At 27.2% G+C, this 24,029-nt stretch overlaps 1 protein-coding gene and 3 long non-coding RNA genes across 4 annotated transcripts; 3 read left to right on the top strand and 1 right to left on the bottom strand.

The window, feature by feature from the left end:
• Positions 1–1,999: 1,999 nt before the first annotated feature.
• LOC114195492 lies at positions 2,000–2,324 on the top strand. Its single transcript, XR_003606506.1, has 2 exons — positions 2,000–2,105; positions 2,241–2,324. It is a non-coding gene; the product is annotated as an uncharacterized LOC114195492 (long non-coding RNA).
• A 7,080-nt stretch (positions 2,325–9,404) lies between these two features.
• On the top strand, positions 9,405–9,874 carry LOC114191971. The gene is made up of 2 exons (XR_003606050.1): positions 9,405–9,510; positions 9,644–9,874. It is a non-coding gene; the product is annotated as an uncharacterized LOC114191971 (long non-coding RNA).
• Positions 9,875–14,513: 4,639 nt separating this feature from the next.
• LOC114181983 (uncharacterized mitochondrial protein AtMg00810-like) lies at positions 14,514–15,696 on the bottom strand. The gene is made up of 2 exons (XM_028068713.1): positions 15,239–15,696; positions 14,514–14,718 (listed from the first exon to the last, which is right to left on the bottom strand). The coding sequence occupies exons 1-2, from the start codon at positions 15,694–15,696 to the stop codon at positions 14,514–14,516; spliced, it is 663 nt and encodes a 220-aa protein (XP_027924514.1).
• A 5,885-nt stretch (positions 15,697–21,581) lies between these two features.
• On the top strand, positions 21,582–22,032 carry LOC114171263. Its single transcript, XR_003601433.1, has 2 exons — positions 21,582–21,671; positions 21,803–22,032. It is a non-coding gene; the product is annotated as an uncharacterized LOC114171263 (long non-coding RNA).
• Positions 22,033–24,029: the final 1,997 nt, after the last annotated feature.

The raw sequence follows: 24,029 nt of genomic DNA, 5'->3' as shown, positions 1-24,029 counted from the left end.
CTGGGTTGGCTCACGGGTTGAAATTCATTTTGACATCTTTAGATACCACGAAGAGGTGTAGTATGGCACTACTTGCATTCTCAATGGTTCTCTTTGTTATTGTATCAGGTTAGGAATCATCTTTTGACGCAAACACGTTATTTTCAAAAAACTTTTTTTATGTAATGTATTATTATCTCTTAATTTGTATACATAGATATGAGTATGAAATCTGAAGCAAGGGAACCTATTGAGGGCACTCATTGTATTAGCGATCCAGATTGTGTACATCGTCCTTGTGCATCATGTGCTTGCAAAGGTATCAACAATTGTTGTGTATGTGAATCAAAACCTTTTTTTTTATGATTTTTGTATTAATGCACCCGCAAATTGAGTAGTAAGGTTTTCTCATACAATCCCAAGAGAGAATCACAACAATAAAGGATTGTAGTTTCTTTTTAATTGAGTTTGCAAATAAAAGTTCGGACTTTGGCTTGTATATCTTTGGTAAGATTTATGCTTTATGCACTTTTCTTAATCTTTCTTATTATCCAACAAAATTATTTTAAAAGAAGCACGACTGTTGTAATATAAGGAACGAAAATGCTGATAAAAAATATTAGTACCGAGTAGAGATATCAAAACGAATTTCAACCCGTGAGTCAACCCGACTCGCCATGGGTTCGAACGGGTTGGGTTGAGAAAAATTTAATTTTTTCAAAAGTGAGTAGAACTCAATTCGGCTTACTTAACCCACGGGTTGACCCACTTAACCCCCTAACATTTTTTTACAATTTTTTTTTAATTTTTTTTAATAATTATTTACTACTCCTAAATATATAGGTTCACAATTTCATATTTTTAAAGACTAAAATGTTGCTTAATAATATTTGAATAGTTTTAATGTTTAATTAATTTAATTGTTGAGTTATATACGTCAATACTTCAATCTTTAACTATAATCTTCACCGTAAATTACTCAAGCAACCATCTTATAAACATTTTTTTCTAAATTAGCATGATAAAAATGTGTAGTTTTTTTATTTATATTTTGTTGAATAACATGACAAAAAATGTGTAATATTAGTCATATTTTTTTTTGACTATTTGGAGACTTTTTTGGAAACAATTCATTATATATTGGTGATGAGCATGGTGAAGACATTGATTCTTGATTTTATTGTGATTATCATCTCATAGCTAGGTTTCTTAAAGAATTATTTAAATATTTGAATATTTAAAAATAAATAAATAAATAATTTTTTTATGTCGGTTGGTGATTCAACCCAATTAACCTACAAATTCGTGGTGGATTAAGCTGGATTGCAAAATTTTTGGCTCACTTGGGTTCATTCATTTTCAACCCGACTCATGATAAGTCAATCCGTGTGAGCTGGATTGGTTCACTTCAACATGTCAGGTACTAGAATACGAAACAATATTTTTATGTATTTAACACATGATGCTGAACAAAAAGAATCTTTGTTATATATATATATATATATATATATATATATATATATATATATATATATATGAATTAAAGTGCAAATCGAGAGTGAGTTTAAAATTATGAATTCGACTAATTTTAAGAGAATTACTTTTTCTCTTGATAATTCGTTTATTTGAAATATAATAATTGTAATAAATAAGTAATTACACTTTTAAACAATTGGCGATTAGTTTACACATATGTATTTATTATAATATAAAATGTAAATGAAAAAGCTTTATAAATATTTCATTAAAATCCAGAAGATGTTTGCCTTTCTGGATTTCTAAAAAAGACATTTAAAAACTCCTAAAAAAGGCAAGTAACATGTATTTAATAAGGTCATACGAAATTACATGCATATTTATTAATAATTTACTACCTTCTAAAAATAAACTACATTATAACAATACAATGTTTAATAATACAATTAATTTTATCACTGATTTATATTTATAATCAATGCATCAATCATTAAGAAGCGTGATAGTCAAAGTTTTGAACATACTATATATGATCATTCATTTTGTATATAAAGCAAGGTTGAAGATGATGTTCTATACCAAAATGGATTCTTCAAGAAAATATTCTCTGACATTGGCATTCTTATTGGCTTTTTTCATCATTTCTTCAGGTCACAAATCACACTTTCTTTCCATTCTATGTTTCACCATGATTTATTTTTTATAATGTTTAGTATTTTTTTTTCTCTGGAATCAATTTATTTTGGCTTATATTTTGATTTGTTGTATTATATATTTGCATGCAGATATGATGATGAAATCTGAGGCAGAATTGTCAGAGATTACAGATGCGCGTTGTAGCAAAGACTCAGATTGTAAAAAATATTGTCCAAAATGTGTTTCATGTAATTGTATGAAAAACGTATGTTTCTGCGAAAATCCACCTTTACCTGATGATACTCCACCATTCTGAGTACGCTGAGATTGTGATGTAATCAATTTTAATTAGAATAATGAAGGATTCTGAATCTTATAAACACAACTTTTTATTAGAAATTTCCGTCTCATGTATTTTACTTTACTCTATCCCCTAACATTTCATCCTCACAAATTGAACCAAAATTTTGATAATAATTAATTCGAATTTTCACTAAAATTTAAAAAGCCAAAAATATATTTAATCTATGACGTAAAAAAATCTGAATTGAATGGAAAGGAAAATGGTAAAATAGAAAAATCATAAAAAAAAATATGACTTACTATGACGTAGTTTGCACCGCCTATCATAGTAATTTGGACTTATTATGACGTACTTTGCATTACCTGTCATAGTAAGTTGGACTTACTATGATAGGTTTAACAAAAAATTGTTATAGTAAGTTCATTGATTATCCCATCATCGTCAACTTGTACAGTGGTAAGTTAGACTTATTATGATTGTTAATCGGACACCTATCATAGTAAGTCTGACTTACTATGACAAGTTTCTGCAGTGTCATAAAAAGCGTGCATTTTCTATGACTTATGAAACTATGACACCAGAATAGGTGTCATAGTAAGCTTGTTTTACCTATCATTATAAGCCCATTTTCCAGTAGTGAATAATAAAGGAGAGAAGCGTTTACAAATATTTAATGTAATATAACTAATAAAGATAATAAACAACTCCTATTTAAACATCAAAGACATACTACTTACTGCCATCTTGTAATCAATAATAATACTTAATTTAAAATTTTCCCTATATCTTTTTAATTGTTGAATTTATGTAAAAAAGAATTGCTTCTCTTTAATATTTTTTTTTTCAAATAAATTCATTATAGACATCAATGTGAACTTTGATATCTTAGCTAACACTCCAAAGTCTATCAATCATTTGTTATCATATAAAAATTTATTAAAAATAAAAAATAAAATAAAAGCATACAAAACATGTGGGACCACACTAAACTTATAATAAAAATTATACTTCATAAAACATAGACAAACTATAACTATTATGAAGAAAAAATATAAATAAATATATGAAGGTAAAATATAAAACCATTTATGTTCTTCTTTGTGAAAGAAAGCTAAATTAGCTAACTTATGAGCACAATGATCTCTTTTACAAAAGAATATGATAAACTTTAACTTGCATATGCATACAAAATTGAAACATAAATGACCCCGTAAATACAACATAAATAGAAGTTTGTGCCCTTAAAAATACTGAAAAAATTACCTACATATTCACCTATACTTTCTCTAGAAATACCCACTTAGAGTCAAACCATGACAACTTCTGTCTGCATTATTAATATTTACCTTAAGTCAATTAACACATAAAACTTGTCATATTACGTTCATAAATGGAATCATGCTATCAATGGCAGATCTTCACCAAAATTTTTTGGGGAGCCAAAATAATATACTTAAAATTTATATATTTAATATTATTGTGACTAATTCAATAAAAATGAATACATAATCTAGTATATTTATAATTATCAAAAAAATTACACATATCTAAAGGAATGTCTATCTTTTTTCATATTTTTGAACTCATGGTAATTGAATCATAATAAAAATTTTCAGTTAACTTTTTTCGATGTAAATAACCATATTATCTGCAAAATATTCATCTTCCATTTTATTAACGTGCATTTGATTCAAAAAGTATTCACAAGCTTTCATTTCATTGTTATGCAATAAGCAACCATATTATCATATTTTCATCTTCACTAGTAGTTTCTCTATCAATTTAAAAAAAATAAATTTATTCTTTTGTTTTTCATCAATATACCTATTTAAAAAATAAGTTTAAGACTAAAAAATAATTTATCATAATCTAATCAAAAGTTGAGAGACATAATTACTAAAAAAAACCTATGATAATTAAGTTACAATTAAAAATCGACTATGAAAAATCACATAGTACATTAATTCTTCTTCTATATTAATAAAAATGAATATACAAAGAGGTCATGAGATTAAAAATAATGCTAAATGTTAAACAAATAGTTCACTATCAAGTGAGACAAAAAACCATTACCTTATTTATTTATTTATTTAATAATGGAAGAGAAAATATGAAAAATAAAGATAGAAATACTGAGTTTATGTCTAACTTTTTTAGTAACAAAAGAAAATAAATAAGATGAGAGAAAAATACAACATATGAAAAACTCAAAAGACAATGGAAGAGAAAATAAAAAATATCTTAATAATTTTTGTTTCTTTATATATTTGATTTTATGTTTTATTATTTATTATTGTACTTTATAAAATAAAAAAAATACTTAATTTAATTTTTACTAATTTTTAATATAATATTATTTATTTTAAAAAAGTGCATACAACTTAAAAAAATTAAAAAATATATATAATTTTAAAAAAATTAAATATAAAATAAAAATAAAAAAATTGGGGAGGGAAGCCATGGCCCTGTAAGGCCCAATATTTTATGCCCTTATGTTTAAGGGCTACCCCAAATCTAATTGGGCCTAAGGACTGGCCCATAGGTAGGGATGACAATTAGGGTCTGGCCCGCAGAAAAAATGCGGGGCGAGCCAACATAGTGAGCCTGCAGACCTGCGGCCCGCAAGCCCGCATAAAATTAAAAAAAAAACTTGCACTTGTGTATATTAATTACTTCTTTTATGGACTCTTGCATTAACATTTCAAATTCTTATATAACTGGAAAAGACAAGTATTATGTAATTTTAATGTGCTAAAATTTAAAGAATACATTGTGTATGTCATAGTATGAATATGATGAAAATGTTGAATTATCAATTTATCATCTAATTCCCCAAAGTCTTTACTTAATTTTGTGAACTTCTTAAAGTTTCCCAATTTTTAAACATTGAAAGTTTTATCATAAAAATTTAAAAAAAATTAAAAAAATTAAAAGAAAAAAAAGCGGGCCGACCCGCGGGCCAAGGAGTATGCGGAGCGGGTCAGTGTTTTCAGCTCGCATAAAGTATGCAGGGCGGGGCGGGCCAGCCCGCGTTGTGCAGGCCTTATGCGAGCCCGGCCTAAATGGGTCGGGCCGACCCGCATTGCCGCCCCTACCCATAGGGTGTCAAAGGCTCCTAAGGCAGCCAAACCCCTATCTTTCTTGCCATACTTGCAAAAACAACTCCCTCACACTCTTTTTTTCCTTTAGAGCTCTGCTAGGGTTTTGAAGTTCAGCCAGATCCAAGTTTAGCTCGACCTCGTTCCTGCTCACGTAAGTTATTCGTCAAGCCATACTTTTTCTCTCTGGTTGGGTTCTTCATGTTTTCTGTTGGGGTTTTGTGTAGTAATCTCGTGTCTCATATGCATTAGGGTTTTCAGCTCCTAAATCTGCTTCGGGAACTCTCGTACTCATTCGCTTCAGTGTTGGAGTCGTTGGCTAGATCTATCCAGGTAAGGGGAGCTAGGGTCTACAGGTTTACCTTGATTTTTGTTTACCTTGCTTTGTTTTTGTGATTGTATGGCTGAAGTGCTACTGTTTATGTATGAATGATGTTGTATGGCTATTTGGGTATGAATGTGTGGCTGCTGCAGGTACGAACAATGGCGAGAACTGATAATCTCACCCAAGCGAGCTTGTTTCGCCTAAGCGAGACTGGCAGAGACTCGCCTAAGTGAGACCAGAGACTCGCCCAGGTCTTTTGCATGAGCTGTCGCTCAAACGACCAAGCTTTGTTTTGAGCGAGAGAATGCCTCGCTCAGGCGAGGAGATCTCGCCTAAGCGGGCTAGTGCAGAGGGCCATTGTTCCTGATTGTCGAGCTCTCGCCTAGGCGAAAGGAGCTCACTTAAGCGAGAGTCCCTCTCACCTGAGTGAAACCTTTCTGCCCGAGCGAGAAGTTGGGCGAGAATGCGACCTGTTTTGTTGTTTCTCTATTCTCAAATGTCGGCTATATGTTTGGATTGATCTTGATTTTAAACTATGAATTGGGTGATTATGTATGAATGAGTTGATCTATAGTCTATGATGAATGAGTTAATCTATATTATGTGATGAATGAGTTTAACATGATTTGGGCCTGTCGCATGTATGAATTGATTCATGGATTGAATATGACAAGTTTGGTATGGATTGAATGTGGGATATGAATGAAGAGTGGTTATAAAGTTTGGCATGAGTTTGGTATGCTTGATAAATGTTGATTTGGTTGTTGAAGTATGAATGGCATGAGGTTAGGACGTAATTCCACAAAGGTGTCGTGGTGGTGCCTCATTGGTTAGGATGTAATTCCATGAGTCTCTATGTGAGACTTCATGGTGATGCCTCAGTTGGTTGGGACGTAATTCCATGGCCCCTGTTAGTGGGAGTTCATGGTGGTACCCCATCTATATAATTTAGTAAGGATTCAAGGTAAGGTTGCATCCTGACACTCTAAGGAGTTAGTTAGTCTCACATAGAGCGGACTGACTCTTGTGATGAGAGTAGTAGGAGGCCTGAAACCCATTAAGGGCTAACTTTGTGTGTGGGAGTTGAGACATTGTAACACTTAGCTCGGGGGAGAGCAGCTTGGTAGAGCAGGGAAATCCACCACAAGTGCAAGCATCCGCTGAATCTGACTAATTATATGTATCCGGATGAGACGTGTCTCGAGTCTTAGTGTATTGTTTGGAAGGTCATAACATGCTTGGATGATGTATGTATATTTGATTGTGAAAGTGTATATGATTGTATGATAAATCTCTTTTTCGCTCTAGCTTACCCCTTTGTTGGTTTGGTTGTTATGTGTGTGGTTTTCTCTTTTGCGATGATCATCAACTTGTTGATGTGAGCAGAGGTGAGAAACACCCATGGTCATCAGGGTGATGGAGGTTCCGCTGCGTAGCTTACCCAGGCTGGATTCTACTGTTTTGGGTTTACTTTAGGGCTATGACCCATCTATTGGCTTATCTTTTAAAATATCTTTTTGATTACTGTTGAACCTTGTATCTTGTCTTGTTTTGGCATCATAAAGTGCCTTATATATCGTAAGGAGTAGTGTTTATACTCTAGGACTGCACTACTATATTATTCAGTGTGACACCTCTTTAATTAGGATTATTAATTAATTGGGATGTTATAGACCCCGCCTGTCCCTTCCAACCTCCGCCTTCGCCGTTGCATGTTACCCTTCTTAGTTTGAATATTAAAATAATTCAACACAAAAAAATCAAAGGGATATTTTTTTCAAAATTCAAAATAACAATAATTGCTTTAACGGAATTTTTGTTTACTAATTTTACTTTCTCTACCTAAATAACAGTCTCGTTTCAAAGTTCTTTTTTTTATTTTCTAAATGAAGAAAATATTTAATTCTTTTATTTTCAATACAATATTAAATAAATTATTTATTATACATCTTTTAGGTTTCGTTCTTCAAAATAATAAAAGTGAAAACACGGGTATAATTACAAAAAGGAACATTATATATCATTTCAAAATTAAAAAATAAAAAATAAATGAAAAGGGACAATTCTACCTCCAAAACATATCCATATATAAGAAAGAAAAAATAAGATTAGTTTACATATATGTATTTACTATAATATAAAAAGTAAAAGAAAAAGCTTTTTAGATATTTTATTAAAATCTAGAAGACGTTTGTCTTTCTGGATTTCTAAAAAAAAAATCATTAAACAGCTCATAAATATGTATTTAATAAAGTTGTACGAAATCTCATGCATATTTATTAATAATTTATTAACTTTTAAAAATAAACTACATTTTAACCGTCCAACGTTTAGTAATACTATGAATTTTTAAATAATGGTAACGGTAACGACTTCAGATGCTAATTAAGGTATAATTATTGGTTTTCTATTTCATTATTTTTATATTAAAAATTAGAATAATTAATCTATAACAAATATATAAAGGACATTCTCATTTTTTATACACATTTCAAAATACCAATTTTATCCTTTAAATATAATAATTTATTAAATTTTTAAAAATTAATCGTTATTTTTACAAATTTTTTATAAAATCTGCTTTTTCTCTTCTTTATAATATATTTCACTTTATTTTTAATAAATATAATTTTAGTTTATATTTATATATTAATTTAATAACATTACAATATTATTACTTACTAATATAATATCATACATATTTAAATAATGCATACACACAGACGCGATAGCGCCTGTGTTTATGCTAGTTAAAATAATATAAATTTATATAACATATTTTGTAAAAAAAAATATCTTTTTAAATTTATAAAGTCTCTACTAAAACAGTTTGTGGAGATGCAAATTTAAATTCACTATTCCATCTAAAAGTTTAAGTAATTAATCTTTTTATATTGTTAGTTTTATGTTTCTATAATTAATAATTTCAGATATTAAAAATTGTCTATTCTTTAATATAAGAGATTTTGTTAACTTAACATGAATTTTGCAAAAAGTAATGGAAAAATTATAAAAAAGAAATTCAATGAAATCTCAAATTCGTATTTAATTTTTTTTTGTAAATATTTTAGATATTTAACATTATTTTTGGTTGGTTTGTATGTTAATTTAAACTTTTTTATATTTAATCGTATTTTAATTCTTAACAACATTAAAATATAATTATTTTATTATTTAGTTATTTATAACTTTTTATTGGTGTGCATTAAATAAAATATTAAACATAGTTGTACAACACTTATGTACATCTTTATCTTCTAAATCAAGTAAAATTATGTTAATGATTATTAAATCAAAATTTATTTAATATCACAATTAATTATGAATTCTTATAAAATTATATATGTATTCATTATTTTTAACCAATGTCCTATGAGTTAACAAGACTCTTAAATAAAATATTAAACATAATTGTACAATACTTATAAACACTTTTGCTCTCTAAATAAAATAAAACTACATTAATAATTATTAAATCATTCATTTAATATTATTATTAATTATAAACTTATATAAAATTTAATATGTATTAATTATTTTTAATCAATGCTATTAAGACACTCCTAAGGAAGACTCCATTCATTTTGTATATAAAGCAAGGTTGAAGATGATGTTGTATACCAAAATGGAGTCTTCAAGAAAATATTCTCTGACATTGGCATTCTTATTGGCTTTTTTTATCATTTCTTCAGGTCACAAATCATACATTCTTTCCATTCTATGTTTCACCATGATTTATTTTTATAAGTTTTAGTATTTTTTTTCTCTGGAATCAATTTATTTTGGTTTATATTTTGATTTGTTGTATTATATATTTGCATGCAGATATGATGATGAAATCTGAGGCAGAATTGTCAGAGATTACAGATGCGCGTTGTAGCAAAGACTCAGATTGTAAAAAATATTGTCCAAAATGTGTTTCATGCAATTGTATGAAAAACATATGTTTCTGCGAAAATCCACCTTTACCCGATGATACTCCACCATTCTGATTATGCTGAGATTGTGATGTAATCGATATCAATTAAAATAACTTTTCATTGATCTTTCTTCGTTGATACTTGTTATTTCTTTTGGTTATACAAGTAACGGTTAAATATGTATACATCCTTTGTCTTTAGACGAATTTTAGAATTCGTTCATTTCAAATTTTTAAATCAATATAATCTTTATTTTTTAAAATAAGTGAATTTAGCTTTTTTATTCAAAAGTTTATTTAACATTTCAAGCATTTTTTATAATAATATTTAATTTAATATCGAAATAAACTAATTTCAAAATCCACTATAAATTAAAGAATCTAAAACATATTTAACTCTATAAATTCTATAAGTAACGGTGGAAAAAAGTTTATAATAATAACACATAAACAGAAATTTCTTATTATTTTAATCATTACTATTTATAAGCAAGTCAAAACTAAAATTTAAATGGTAAAATGATAAGATCTTACGATTTACATAGTATTTATGAGTTAGATTGATCGTTGAACCAAATCGTAAAATTGTGTAAATCGTCATTTTTTCTTTTTGAATCTTTTTGCTGCATTATATGTTCATAATTTTTGGTGAATAATTAAAATTTTATATTGTTAAATGTGTTCTCAATCACATAATCACATTTCACCCAATTAAATTAAATATTAATACAATTAATATTTATTTTTCAATCAAAAATTATTACAAATAAAATCCATGTGTAACACACCAAACACATATCAATTAAAATTCAAATACAATTATAATTTCTTAATTTTGCAGCAACAACTTTGAGTACATTAGTATTCATTTCTCAATAAAAAATTAATACAATTGAAATCTAAGTGTAACACACAAAAACACTTTACAATTAAAATTCAATATAATTATAATTTCTCAATTTTGCAATCACAACTTTGTATAGACTCCGACCGCAATAATGTTTAGTATTTATTAATTATAATGTTAATATTTATTACTTTAATTTATTTTTCCTCTATTATTTTGTTTTAATTCTTTTTGTATTTTTATATTTTATTATATTAATTATTTTTATATATATTATTTAAAATTTCAAAAAATAAAATTGGATTAATTTCTTTTTTTTTATAAAATTATATATATATATATATATATATATATATAAACTCCTTATGATTCTATTCGTAATTTCAACTCTAACTATATTGCTCATGGATCGAATTTATAACTTATTAGTATACACAAACTTATATCTTTTACTAATATTTCTTCGTTAATAATTACTATTTATGTCTTATATATTTGAGTATAATAACATTATACAAACACAAGTATTTTGTATTAAACTTTATTTATCTATATATAAAAGAGATTTTTATTTTTTTTTTCACCTTTATTTTCTAAATTTATCCTTTAAATACTTCTTTTTAAATTAAAATAATATTATCATTTCTTTAAATTTAATCATTTTTTATTTATAATTTTTTAAAACTTAACCATTATATACCTATAAAATAAATAAAAATTATTTACAATTAAATTATAAAATTTATTTATATTTAATTTCATAATTATAATAATAATAATAATAATAATTACTTTATTATTTTTTATTACCATACAAAAAATAACCACGCATCACTAATATATTAAAATTTAATTATATACATTAGCGTACACAAATATTTTTTAAATATATGTGATGTTATATTAGTAGATGGTGATAATGTAATGTTATTAAGTTATAATATATAAAATAAAATTATATTTATTAAAAATAAAGTGAAATATATAAGAAAAAAGAGAGAATAAATGTTGATAATTAGAAAAAAAGAGAAAAGCAGAAATAGACGATTTTATAAAAAAATTTATAAAAATAACGGTCAATTTTCAAAATCTTTATAAATAATTATATTTTAAAGGGTAAAATTGGTATTTTTAAATATAGACACAAAAGAGGAAATTCTATTTATATATTATTATAGATAATCTGGATAGAGTTTATAATGCATTCCCATTCGATAAAAAATAAACATTTTGAATATAACATTAAACGATTATAAATGGTTCAATAGAAATTTAATAATAATATAGTTCTACCGAATTTTGTTAGAAAAAAACTATAATACAATCTTAATATACAGATTTATATTTAACTCAATTTTATTAAATTATCTTTTAATATTATAAACTTTATACTTATTTATGTAATATAATTTAGTCAAAATTTCTCCGGTGGACGTTGAGAGCTCTAAAAGATCTAATAAAATTTCATTTCAAAATAATAGAATCATGTATAATTTTGATAAGCAAATTTCATGAATTTTTTCTGTGATAACTATGATTATTCTTGCATCAATTTGACTGACGACGTAGGTGTGTCTGTAAAAGACACTCTGATGCCTAAGTTAGTGCGGGTGATGTCAGAGGACTCAGAGAATATTTAATGCGTAATCAATGCATAAAACATTGTGTTATTTATACCTTTTTACTTGTGGGTCCTACCTGAAATGGGTTTTTTGGCCCAATATTCCTTTTCTGGTCACTTCTGGATCTAGTAGTAAGGAGAGAAATTACCATGAGGCCCTTCGAGGGTTGGTGGTAGTCGTTCGTGGGCCTCCATTGCCGGTTATCGTATACCTGTGGGAATGGATTCGATGTGGGCGGCACTCGGTACTCGGTCATGAGGATCTCCATGGTTGGGCACTTCTTGTCCGTCTCGACTATCTAAGTGGTAGTTGGATTTAGGTTGCTTGCCTCTTGGTCTTTGGTGTAAAACAAGTGGTTTGGGGAGGGGTACTCAGTGCAGGGTATGCGGCCCACGAGGCTATTGGTAGCCGCATACTGTAGAGGAGGACTAATACAGGGTATGCGGCCCAGAGGGTCGCTGGTGGTCGCGTATTGTAGATGGGGGCACCTAGTACAAGGTATGCGACCTAGAGGATTGTTGGTGGCCGGATCCTTCAAGGGGGATATCTGTTATAGAGTATGCGGTCCAGAGAGTCGCTGGTGGTCGCATACTCGTAGAGTGTGGTATACTGAGAGGGTAGTATTCGACATAAAGTATACGGTCAAGGGTTTGCTGGGGCCGTATACGTAGGTGTGTGGTTGGGACATATATAATATTATATAATGAAACTTCCATCTCATATTTTACTTTACCTTAATTTCATTTTAAAATTATAAAAATTGTAATATATATATATATATATATATATATATATAATATCAATAACAATATATATATATATATATATATATATATATATATATATATATATATATATATATGAAGGACAATATATATGAAGGGATTCTCTTTTCTAGTATATATATTTTATATTTCTATTTATTCTCAATAATATTTCTAAATTGAAAGAATGTAAGAATAGATGAAAACAATTTAATATTTCTGTTTCACGCTTAATTATGTTTTAAAATTATAAAATAAAAATAAACTATCCTATAATAATATATAAAAGAATTATTCCTTTTAATGTATTTGTTTTAAATTTCTAATTAATATATTTTAAAATTAAAAAAGTGTATAACAATGCAAGAAATATATGTTTTATATTTTCATTTTACTTTTAATCATATTTTAAAAATAAATAAAAATAAAAATAAACTTTCAAATATTAACTAACTATTTTTTTTTATATAACCATCATTATTAATATTGTTTTCTAAAACTATATAGAGGCTAAAAGTGTCTATTTTCCACTAGTAAGGATAATTATTAAGTTAACAGAAAATGTTAACAAGAATTCATTCAAAAATTAAAAATTTTAGAGACGCAATCGAGAGTTTCTAAATTTATGAAAACTTAAAACATAATTAAGTCTATATAATTTATAAAATATAGTTTAACATTAAAAAAGTCAAAAACATAATTAATTCTATATTATTTATACAACATAGTTTAACATTAAAAAAAATCAGAAACGATTTATTAAAATATTCAAAGGTTGTAATTAATTATTTCCACTCAAATTTATTAATTTTAATTATTTAAAATTATAATAAACGGTTTCCTCAAAATTTAAAGATTTTGAAATATTTATAAATAATATTTGGATTTAGTCACTAATTTTAAATTTTATTGTTTTAAAATTATTAGAAAACATTCTTAAGATTAGAAAATAATACAAACATCCTTGTGTTCTTATATTATATCATTTAGAGCATAATAGAGGACCATCAAGTTGATTTTAACCTACCATATTTTAGCGATTGGGATACTATGTTTAATGAGAGGTTACAACAACACACGTGTTGTAAACTAGTTACGACGGGCGGTGAAAATTATTGTAAAAAGAAATTATTAAGGAAAGCTATAGAATAATTTAAAAGTTATAGGTTTTAAAATTAAGTTTGGATTTAGGAGTCGATTAAGTATAAGAAAAATATTAAGGAGTCGATTAAGTATAAGAAAAATATTAACATGTCCACAACATTCGTACAAAGATAATTTTTTTAAACTAATTATGGATAATTAATGTAATTTTTAAAATATTGATTTTTCTTAAAAAAAATCAAACAAACATACAAATATAATATAATATAATAAAAATAATATTATTAGAATTGACATGTTAGATTATAGATTTAATTATACTTTTCATTCTTATTTTCGTTCAAATATATGGATTTGTTCCCTTTATTTTTATAAGTATCCATTAGATCTCATTTTCTAAAAATGATATCATTGCTTGTCGTGGTGGTGGCCATCACCTTCAATGTTCTCGGCGCTCGGTGTTTCTGCTTGTCGCGGCCGGAGGTGCCACTAAAGCTCCTCTTCCTTCTTCCATGGTGGTTTTTCCATTGTTGCCACAAAGCCAAAGTCGCCATACTATGCCGCCACTGCCACTATGACCATGCATCACCGGTGTCGTTGTTGTCGCCAACGGCATTCCCCTTTCTCCTCTTCTCTCTGTTTCTCTGTTTGAATTTGTTGGCTGATGAAGATTATGGGAAAAAAACGCAATGAAGATGAAATGAAAATTGTTGTAGTGGTGTGTGTGTGTGTTTGTTTGATTTTCTGAATACAGGTTGAAGTGGCATGAAGATGAGAAATGGTGGAAGTTGAGCATGGAGAGGGTTTGTGTCTTAGTGTAGGAATGAGTTGATGTGATGGTGATGGAAATCGTGGTAGCGGTTCTTGATGATGGAGGGAATGAAATGATGAAGGAGAACTGATGATGGAGAAGATGCACACACGACACGAGATAAAAAAAATTGGGACGAAATGCACACTGCATCACTGTTTTCGATCTTTGATCAATACAAAAACCCTTTTAAAACACTGTTTTTAATAATTTAATTAATAAACAACACTAAATCCACATCACTCTTTTTCACTTTGCCTGGTCACTATTTCTTTGACGTTGTGGATAATGATACCACAAACTACTTCTTAGAACTCCAAGCAAATATTCTATTTGACATTTTAAAAACATACCTAGAGGTGTGTTTTCTGTCATCCAAATCACCAACATAGTTGCTGTCACAATATGCTATCAAATTCTCTCCTCCTTCCCTTTTATAAAACAGTCCCAAATCTATAGTTCCTCTCAAGCAGCGTAGAACTCCTTTTGTGGCTTGATTATGCAAGGTTGTTGGTGCATCCATGAAACGAGCTAGTAAACTCACAACATACATTGAATCTGGTCTTGTGGCAGTTAGGTACATGAGACTGCTTACCATATGCTTATATGCGGTAGCATCAACCTTCAGTCCTCCTATATCCTTTGTGACTTTACATCCTGGAACAATTAGATTTTTCATAGTTGAACAGTTTTGTAATCCAAATCTTTCCAATACTTCATTGACATATTTCTTTTGACAGATGAAAATACCACTAGGAGTTTGTGTGACCTCCACTACAAGAAAATAACACATGGATCCCAAATCAGTCATCTTGAATTTCCTCTTCATTGAATGTTTAAATTCTTCAAACATGTTATTACTATTACTTGAGAAAATAAGATCATCCACATATAAATTAATAATAAAAACATTAACATTATCTTCCCTTTTAACAAAGAGAGTGTATGATCAGTCATGCTCCTTTCAAATCCTTCATTGATAAAGTATGACTCTATTTTTCTAAACGAGACCCGAGGGACTTGTCTAAGTCCATAGAGAGCCTTTTTGAGTTTGTAGACTTTTTTTTTCAGCACTAGGTTGTTGTATATATACTTCTTCTACTATTTCTGCATGTAAGAATGCACTTTTGACATCAAGTTGATGCCATCCCCTACCAGCTGTAATAGACAAAACCAGTCGAATAGTGTCCCAACGAGCAACAGGTGCAAACACCCCAGTGTAATCAATACCAGTTTGTTGAGCATATCCTTTAACCACAAGTCTGTCTTACACTTGTCAATTTCACCTTTTTCATTGATCTTAGTCTTGAAAATCCACTTGACACCAATCTTCTTTGCTCCAGGTGGTAGATCAATGAGCTCCCAGGTGCCATTTCTTTCGATTGCTTCAATTTCATTTTTCATAGCATCTTTCCACACTCGACTTTTAGCTGCTTCCTCAAAGGCGAGAGGATCATTGGTCACAATCATAGCGAGTTGTTGCATTTCCTGGGTGAGATGCTCAACATCATCAACTTCTTCTTCGGATAATCCAGCTTCATATTCATAATCATGCATCCATATTGGTGGCTTTCTGATGCGTTTAGGGACTTTGCTGCTTCTTATAATTTTTGAACTCTCGGCAATTTCAGGATCTGCTTTGCTGGTCGTTCCTAAGTCAATATCAGTTGCTTATGGTTCAGCACATATAAGATCATTAGTGTTGCTGCTTTCTCTCGATATGCTCCAATCCCATGTTTCCATTTCATCAAACACAACATTATAGTTGATTATTAATTTTCTTTGTTTCTGGATCATACATACGATAGACTTTGGATTCTTCACTAACTCCCATGTGCACGCATTTGATACTCTTCTCATCTAACTTTTTGAAGGTTGCATCAAGAATATGCGCATATCCTATGCAACCAAACACCTTGAGGTGACTCACTATTGGCTTTCTTTCTTTCCATACTTCTTCTGGTGTCATATATGTCAAAGCTGAGGTAGGACATCTATTGAGAACATAGGTGGCTTGATTTGCTGCTTCTGGCCAATACTTCTATGGAACCATACGATCTATAAGCATGCACCTTATCATATTCATCAGTGTGCAATTTCTCCTCTCAGCCACTCCGTTTTGTTGTGAGGAGTAGGCAACAGTGTGTTGTCTAGTGATGCCATGAGCACTACAATAGTCATTAAATTCTGATGAATAGAATTCTCCTCCTCTGTCAGTTCATAAACACATTATTTGGTATTCTGTTTCGTTCTCCACACATGAATTAAACCTTTTCAATTTGTCAAAGGCTTCTGACTTTTGAATGTGACCATGCTCCATACCCTTGCTAACTCTTCTCATATCATTTACAATAATCATTACTCTAGAGATGCAATCATTAATGCATTCACCACCTTGCATCTCAAGGAGTTCAAACTCCCTTATAAGCCGCTGAAGTTGGGCTCTTTGAACACGTGCATTCCCATGATATTTCTTGGACGTTGCTTTATTGGTGATTGTCTTCAAAATATTTTTATCAATAGACTGGAATAAGTAATTCTTGGATCTCGGGTCCTTTAGTCGTTGCTCTTCCAATGTGCGCTGCTCTGCTCTAGTGAGTTCAGCCACCAGTTTGGGCTCCTCATTGCCTTGCTCCACTACTGTCCAATATTTCTTTGATCTTAGTAGATTTCCATTAGCATGGACCAGTGATCATAATCACCATCAAACCTAGGAATATTAAAGAAATTGTTGTTGTCAGCCATGGTGTTTTGGTTTCAGAGTATCAGGGTTCTGAGAGTGGTTCTTGATAGCAGTGTTATATTCTAATACTGTGTATAGAAACTTTGTGTAGAAACATAGCTTTCAAGCTTGGATTATTTTAGTGATATGAATGGCATTAAATAGCCAGTACAAAGAGAAACATAAAAACTAATTCATACTTAAATCAAGGCTAGATATCAGGGACCTCTATTCCTAAAGAATAGGTATTATTCAATCAAGTCTCTTAGTAGTTATGATTTTTCAGTTTCTGTTTTTCCCCTAAATCAGTTTTGGGTGTTTCCCCTTCTATTTAAAGGAAGGGTTTTATACAAAATAGAGAGGTATTTACCGGTTTGAATGTTATCTTCCTTCTCGCACCTTTTCTCCATGATTTTCCCGCATATACTGCTTTGAATCTCCATGGCTGTAGGGTTCTCAACCAGATACTACCCACAAGAAATTTAATCTATACAAAACACTCATCAACGCAATTAAATTCTGAAATAGAGAATGAGGTGAAAACTAAAAAAAAAAAAAAAAAAAAAAAAAAAGGAAGAATGATGCAGAGGAGTGGTGCAAGTTTTTCTTTCTCCTTTTTAATTATTTTTTGGATTAAATATCTTTTTGTCTTTCGATCTACAGGGAAAATGGGAGTTATTGAAATCTTGAACTAATTTAGTCCTTCAACTTTGTAAATATGTGAAATTAGTCTTTCTAACCATATTTTATTAAGTTTATTTGATATTTCAAACACATTTAATTATAGTATTGTAGTTTGTTTACACCATTTGATACATATTGGTTTTAGTGATAGCTGAGGAATACGTTTGAAACATCAAATAAACTTCACAAAATTTGGTTTAAGAGACTAAATCCATGCATTTCTAGATATAAGGGACTAAATTAGTTCACAAAATTTGGTTTAAGAGACTAAATCCATGCATTTCGATATAAGGGACTAAATTAGTTTAAAATTTTCAAGATGGATTAATTTCAATTTTCACTAAAAGTTGAAGGACAAAAAGCATATTTAACCATTATTTTTAAACACGTCACACTTATTATGTTATTTAATTAACGTCTATTAATAAATATTACTACCTCTATTTGTGTCATTATTTTGAAAATGATTAATAATTATAATGTGTGATTTTATTTTAGAAAGTTTTTAATTTATAAATTAAATTAAACAAAAAAACACTTTAAAAAACAATTAAGAAAAATCTAGTAATTATAAAACGATGTAAAATAGACGTCACCATTATTCTAGTAGAGATCTAATATTACAGTTAGTAATGACCAAGAATTGTCTTTTTCTTTTTGAATTTGCAGTATATATTTGTTCATTATTGAAAATCATAACTTCCAATATATATATATATATATATATATATATATATATATATATATATATACTTATTTAATATGTTTAGTGACGGAATTTGGACACAAAATTTATAAATTTTACAACTAAGAGTTATACTAATTTGGAAAAAGTTATAATTAGGGTTCATACCAATTTCATAACAGAATCCCTAAAATAATAATTAGGATTTATACTAATTTAGGAAACATCCTAAGAATAATCATAAATCTAATCTACATAAATCATAATAAGATACTAACCTTGACCTTTGAGAGATAATATGAGAATGTATATTTTAATCTCTCTAACATCTGTTTTCCAATCTATCTCTTTGTATTTGTTTCTCCTCACACATTTTTGTGATAACTTACATAATAGAAAATCTTATAACCAAAAATAAAAGTCATAATCTCTTTTATAAATTAATGTCTCCATTACATTTTTTATTTTATCTTTGGTTCATTTTTTATTATTATTTTCCATAATATAAACTTAATATAAATAATATATAAATTTCACTTTAAAAATTGTAAAAATATATATAAAAAATAAATTTCAAAAAATTTGGAGAGCCATGACTCCCGGTGGCTTAAATGTTCCGCTACTGAATATGTTTATGAGGCATTACACCAATGCATTACCAATGCATGTACCATATTCTTGGAACGCCCAGAAAAAAAAAATAAATAAAATATATATATATATATATATATATATATATATATATTAATTAGACTTATTTAATCCATTAATATAATATATTTTATGAGACGTTACAACAACGCATGTAACATATTTTTGGAACGGCAAGACAATAAATAAATAAATATATATATATATATATATATATATAATATAAAAAATAAAAATAAAAGAATATACATATATCTCTTTTATTGTATTAAATATTTAAAATTTATGCAGTGAATTTTGTTATTTTTACAAAATGTTGTTAAGATTATTTAATATTTTAAACATATTTTATGATAATATTTGAGTTAACATTAAAACGGAGACGTGTCAAACAGTATAAACAATTCAAATACTATTTCATATTCTTGAAACGTCAGATAAACTTAATCAAATTTGGTTAAAAGGACTAAATTCACCAATTTTTAGAGATAAAAGATTACATTGGCCAAAAATTTTAAAAATTAACTAATTTTAAATTTCACTTACATTTTAGGAACAAAAAATATTTAACCTATTTTAAAAATAAACTTGTAATCCTTTAAAAAAAATACATAACTTTTTCTTTCTAATCTCTCTTTCCTTTTTTCTTTTCTCTCCTTTTTTTCCTAAATTTTCATTTTCAATCTTTGTCTCTTTCAGGACTGATCCTACGTTACAATAGTTGAGGAGTTGAAAGCATTTCTACCTCATTCGATTTTTAAACAAAGTAAATTTTTATTTATTCTATAAATTTTTATCCTTTTAATTTTCTTATTATTTTGAAAAAAAACTTATGACTTTTTTATCTTTGTATTTATTGTCTGTATAATGATGAATGATGGCTTAAAGGTTTAGGAGACTTAAATCAAATTTAAGAACAGGATTATTTATTTATTTTTTTTGAGTTTTTTTTATATCAAATTATCTATTAAATTATGGTAATTAATTTCATTCAACTCTTCAATTTTAAGTTTCACCGCTTATTTCATTAGAAATCTCATTTCCACTCTTTATCAAAAGGTTAACTCCTAACATAATTAATAGTTTTGCAATTCAATAAAAAAAATGTCAATTTCTTATCAAAATATATACATAAAAACTCTTGAAATCCATAACTAAAAAATTAGAATAAATAGATGAAAAGTCAAAAATAAATAAAAACAAGAAGAAAATAAAATAAAAATTAATTATATTATGTCCGTATAACTGATCATTATTTTTTTTCTAAACAAAATTATAATTTATTAAAAAATAATAATTAATCAAATATCATTTTTATCATCAATAAAAATTAACAGAGAGTGATAATAAATTAATTGATTTTCATTCTGAAACATAAAGATATAACTAATTTAATTTAATAAAGATATATTATTACTAAAAAAATTGAGTTTTTTTTAAATATAATTTTATAATTTATTTAATAAAGTTATATTAGTACTATTTTTTTAGACTTTTTTTAAACATAATTTTGTAATTAATTTTAATAGAAAAATATTAGTCTTAAAAGAATTTTTTGAAAATTTTTCCTTTAAAAATTTAAAATTAATGTTTTACCTGCTTTGTTATTGAGTCACTGATTATAATTATGTAGGGACAAGTGTAAGAACACACCTCATAAAAGACAATAAAGACTTTATTTTTTACTTTTTTGTAAATATATATTTATATTTTGCTTTTGTTCAAGTTGCATTTTAAAATACATTATTTATACCGTATAAACTCTTAATTATGGTTTATATTAATGAATAGTTAGTTTTTGAGGTGTTACACATTATCTTTTATGAATGCAACATTTAATAATATCATGATTTATATATTAGCAATTAATGCATCAGAATTTAATAATATTATTAATTTTATCATCCATTTATATTTACAATCAATTAAATTCATTTTGTATATAAAGGTGGGTTGAAGATGATGTTCTACAGCAAGATGGAGTCTTCAAGAAAATATTCTCTCACATTGGCATTCTTATTGGCTTTCTTCATCATTTCTTCAGGTCACGAATCATACTTTCTTTCCATTTTATGTTTCACCATGATTTATTTTTCATAATTTTTGTATTTTTTTTTCTCTCAAATCAATTTATTTTTGGTACTTTTTTATTTGTTCTTATATATTATCATGCAGATATGATTATGAAATCTGAAGCAAATTTCGCACAACATTGTAACCATGACCGAGATTGTCATCACTATTGTCAAACATGTAAATGTAATTGTTTTTACAAAATGTGTCACTGCCATAAACCACCTTTAGCAGATAATGCTCCAACATTTTGAGAATTGGTGAGATTGTGATGTAATCAATATGAATTAGAATAATGAAGAATTATGAATGACATAAATATAGTTTTCAATGATCTTTCTTCATTGATACATTTTGGTTATATAAGATTGGATGAGATCAAGATTTTAATAACAACATAGGAAAAAGGAATTTTCTTTTGCCTTAATAAGTGAGTTTATGATTATGTCCCATAATATAAATTAAGAAATAAAGGATTTTATAGAGTGAGTGAATGAATTTGGAAAAATTTAAAGGAAAAATTTGTATGATTTGTCTTAAGAAATTTAAAGGTGGAAGTGAAGAGATTTGAAAATAAAATTTATGAGAGTAAATGATTTGATGTATGTTATAAATTAAAATAAGATTTGATAAATAAAAGTTCTAGATTACAATTTTGACCTTATAATTAAAAGTAACATAAAATAAAAATGTGATGATGAATTTAAATTAATTTTGTTAAATATTGCATAAAAATAAAACAAATATTATGATAAAATAAATATTAAATATTAGGTTGAATTATGTTATGAATTCATGATAAATTTGAGAATTTTCACCTGAGTTCTTAATAAACTTTTATAGTATATTGTGTTCTTAAAATTTTTAAAATTTTTCAATCACCAACAATTAACTGTTGTTCTTTCCTATCTGATGTGTCAGTCATCTTAATGGAGTACATACCACTAAATGTTGTTCTTTACTTTGTGATGTGTCTCACTCTTCTTAAATATCGCTACATAATAGTTTGTTATAAGAGATTATGATGACGATATCTTTTCCAAACATTTATTATATTTAATGAAAATTATTTTTAAACTTAATTAAAATTATAAAATTCAAAATTAAAAACTTAAAAAATATAATATTATAGACATATAAAATTATAAAAATATATAATTTCATAATTACAAAATTATAAAATATAAAATAATAAAATTATATAATTATAAAAATATAAAATTACAAAATTAAAAAATTATTAAATTTTAAAATTATGAAAATAATTGTATAACATTTCATAATTTTATATAATTATTTTCACAATTTCATAATTTTATAGTTTTATAATTATATAATTTTATATTTATATATTTTATAATTTCTTAATTATGAAATTATATATTTTTCTAATTTTCTAATTTATAATTTTATAATTTGTAATTCATATTTTTATAGATACCTTTTATACTTTTATAACTTTTTTTTTTAATTTTATGATTTCAATTTAAAAATAATTTTCATTAAATACAATAAATATTTGAAAATGATCTCATCATCACCATCTCTTGTATCAAAATATTATGTGCCGACATCTAAGGAGTTGATAGTACAATATAACTACTACATCACAAAGTTAACTGCAACATTGAACTACAGGTACTCAGTTGAAAATGTTTTAAACTTTTAAGGACGTAATAGATCACAAATATTTATCAGGGACTCGATTGAAAATTTTCAAATTTATCAGATATTCAAAACATAATTAATCCTAAATATTATTATGATTATTATTTTTATTATTATTTTATTTATATTTTGTATTATCTTTTCATTAATATTTATTTTAAAAGTTTTCTATTTGATTACTATTAAATGTGAATGTATTATTTAATGAAATTATAAGAAGATGAACTTGGGTGTGATGGATAAAATTAAGTTAGATAAATTTTTATTTTTTATAAAATATAATATATAATGCTAATAAATAATAAAATATAAAATTAAATACAATAAAGATTAACAAGATTTTATTGAGATATTTTTTATGTTCTCTCTAGAGATGGCAAATAAACCCGTGCCCGTGGGTATCACCCGAACCCGTCCCCGTTTTGACGGGGAATCCCCGCTTTGACTGGGTATGGGTATAGGTATGGGTAATACCCGAAATTTTCAACTGGGGATGGGGATGGGGATGGGGATGGGGATGGGGATGGGGATATATATATACCCGCCCAAATACCCGTCCCCGCTTAAATTACTAAACTATTTATAATTTATTAAATAATCTAAAAATATATATAAATAAATAATATATTTACACATAAAATATAATATAATATAATATAAT

Source organism: Vigna unguiculata, chromosome 1, assembly GCF_004118075.2.
Source record: "Vigna unguiculata cultivar IT97K-499-35 chromosome 1, ASM411807v1, whole genome shotgun sequence".
In the NCBI taxonomy this organism is placed as follows: domain Eukaryota; kingdom Viridiplantae; phylum Streptophyta; class Magnoliopsida; order Fabales; family Fabaceae; genus Vigna; species Vigna unguiculata.
Note: the sequence above shows the minus strand (reverse complement) of the source record. Positions and strands in the feature narration are given on the sequence as shown.